The following is a 3,004-nucleotide window of genomic DNA, read 5'->3' as shown; positions in this document are numbered from 1 at the left end:
ATGACCATGCAGGTAGACCATATCATGGCCAGTCAGATAGACCCCATCATGATCACTTAGGTAGATTCCAGCATGACCATGCAGGCAGACCCTATCTTGACCACTTAGATAGACCCCATCTTGACCACTTAGATAGACCCCATCATGATGACTCAGATAGACCACATCAAGACCACGCATATAGACCCCATCTTGTCCACATAAGAAGAGCTCATCTTAGCCATGCAAGGCTAGCTCACCGTGGCCAGAGAGGGAGAGATCATCTTAGTCACACAGGACTGGCTCTTCCCAACTATGCAGACAGAGCTCATCTTAGCCACAGAGGGAGAGCTCATTGTGGCCAAAGAGGAAGAGCTTGTTCTAGCCATACAGGGCTAATTCGTCACAATCATACTGAGAGAGTTAATAATGACCACTTAAGGAGACTTCATCGAGGCCGTGTAGGGAGAGCTCATAACAACAATACATGGAGATCTCGCAGAAATGAAGAGAGGTACTGTGGTCAGAGAGGAAGATTTGGAAGAAACCAAACATCACCAGAATCTGACCCTGAAATTGACAGGTAAAAGCAAAATCAGTGATTTATTAATGTTAGTACAATGTTTTGAAGCATACGTAAATGTCTAAGCATGCTTTCTATTCTTTATCTTAATATCTAAATAATGTATTTTCCTAATTCAGAAATAGTTCCAATTCAGATTATTCCAGTTATGTGGCTCATGGTATCAACTGACATGTATGTGTAGTACCTAAGTTTGCTTTCCAGTTTCTGATCTTTCCTCTGAGGCCTACCCAATAAACAAAGTTGTTCACTTAGTAGCTAGTTAGTTCTTTTGCATCTTTCAAACTGGTAGACAAAGTAATGTACCAACAAATTATGCTAAATTGATAAAACATAACTAATGGTAATGAATTTTTTCCTTAATCTCATTCCTAAGGAGTTCTAAAAGCCTTTAGCAAATAATATATATGTATATGTTTGTTGTTGTTATGCCCAAGGCCTTGTACATGTTAAGCAAATTATTTGCCTCTGAGCCACAACCTCAGCTGAGTAAATGTGCCTCTGAGCAGCTCATTTCCTCCAAGTCCACTGTCTAAAGTATGTGCCCTCTTTAGCACTAAGGTCCTACCTTCAAATTATGCAAGGCAAACAAGGGCAACAGCCATTGCATACACTGTTTTGGGAGTCTCTTTTACTCCTATGACCAAAACTGAAAGGGAGGTTTCCTATGCCTAGCCCTGGGTTTTTATTAGGTTGTCTATGATCTTTGTGGGGACCATTGACACTTAAAATAGCATAACTTCATTTGAATTACATATTTTTAAACACGTTTATGTATATTTTAAATATATATACTTCATGTGATCAAAATTACTATGTGATCAAAATTACTATGCTGTGCTATGACTTGGTTAAACATTCTTAGTGTTAATTATTGTTCCATCCTTTGCCCTCTGTATTTCTTCCCTCCTTTCCAGTTAAATCCCCAACCTGTTTTCTCATTTTCCCTTTCACAGCACCAGTGTCCTACTCTATTCTTCTAGAGTACCTCTTCCTCCCACTGTGGTCCCTTTGTTTTTTCCTGGCTTCTGAGGTTACTGCAGGTTATATATTCTCATCTAAGGATTCAGATTATCCACAAAAATAACGAACATGCAGCGTTTGTCTTTCTGGGTCTGGGTTACCCACTTGGCATATTTCCTAGTCCCATCCATTTACTTACAAGTTGCCTAGATGCAGCATGTAGCTAATAAGTGGTTTTTTTTCTAAATTTCAATATCATAAAGAGTATTAATTTGAAATGTCTCCTTAAAATCTTAGATGGGGGCTAGAGAGATAGCTAAGAATTTAGAGTACTTAATGTACTAACATGAAGACAAGACTATGGGTCCCAGAACCCACATAGCAAACCATGTGTCCTACACAAACCTGTAGCCCAGTTGCTGAAATGGGGAGAGACAAGACTATTCACTGGGGATTGCTGACTTCCAGACTAGCCAAGAAAATGCAAGCCCCAGTATTAGGGAAAAACCTGCCTCAAAACAATAGGTGGAAAGTGATTGTGGAGGATACTTGGTCCCCTCTTCTGGTATCTCCATGTGTATATACATACATACATACACACATGCACACACACGCGCACACACACACACACACACACACACATACAAATTAAAGAAATCATTCACAAATGTTACATAATCTGTCAGGGATATGTTTTAGTAAAAATTATTTTTCTGGATTTTTACCCTTTATAATGAATACTAGAACTTCTACAATAAGAGAACAGACTGAATACTTACTGGCTCAGGAACGGCAGAGAAATGAGATAATTAATCTGAATGGAGGGGTAAGTGCAATGCTTTCTACTTTCTACCTCAAATGTCTGTGTAGTTGTATGTATCATTTTCATTTCACTATGATTTCCTTTTGTATCTTTTTGGCTTCTTTGAAAATTTGGCATTTCTTTATATTAATGATTATTTTCATGAGTATAAAAACAAATTAACTATACCAATGTATAAAGAAGCCATATATCATTATATATGCTTACAAAAATTGTTTCCAGTCTTCTAGTATAATTTCTTTTAAGTTTCCTGCAAGGTGTTAGACACCTAAGATCCTAGCATTCAGGAAGGTCAGACACAAAGGGCATAAATTCAAGACAGTCCTGTGCTTCACTGCAAGATCCTGTCTGAAACGAACATAGCTCAGTTAGAAGAGTGTCTTTGCCAGGCGTGGACTAGTCACTGTGTCTGTTCACCTACCCTGAATAAACTCACACTGCATAAACTCAAGCATGGCAGCACACACCTGTAATCCCAGCCTTAATTCCTATTCTCCCTGCCTCTGCCCACTAAGTGCAAGGCTAACAGGTAGGTGCCATCATGACCAGTGTCAAGTCTTCCTTCCCCACCTCCAGCCCTACCACCACCTAGGACCTCTGATAAACAGCCTATTTAGTTGTGGGCTAATCTGGGCCAACTAATATTTGTATGAATT

General features: G+C 39.1%; 1 protein-coding gene across 1 annotated transcript; it reads left to right on the top strand.

Annotated features, from left to right (window-relative positions):
- Positions 1-23: 23 nt before the first annotated feature.
- LOC121138296 lies at positions 24-2,351 on the top strand (the record flags this gene model as incomplete). The annotated part of the gene is given in 2 exon segments (XM_040741028.1): positions 24-562; positions 2,270-2,351. Coding segments are annotated over 2 exon segments (621 nt in total), but the record flags the coding sequence as incomplete, so codon positions are not given.
- Positions 2,352-3,004: the final 653 nt, after the last annotated feature.

The sequence above is a fragment of the Mesocricetus auratus genome, unplaced genomic scaffold (assembly GCF_017639785.1).
Source record: "Mesocricetus auratus isolate SY011 unplaced genomic scaffold, BCM_Maur_2.0 contig_7248_pilon_obj, whole genome shotgun sequence".
NCBI classification, from domain to species: Eukaryota; Metazoa; Chordata; class Mammalia; order Rodentia; family Cricetidae; genus Mesocricetus; species Mesocricetus auratus.
This window is presented reverse-complemented; position numbering and strand designations above follow the sequence as displayed.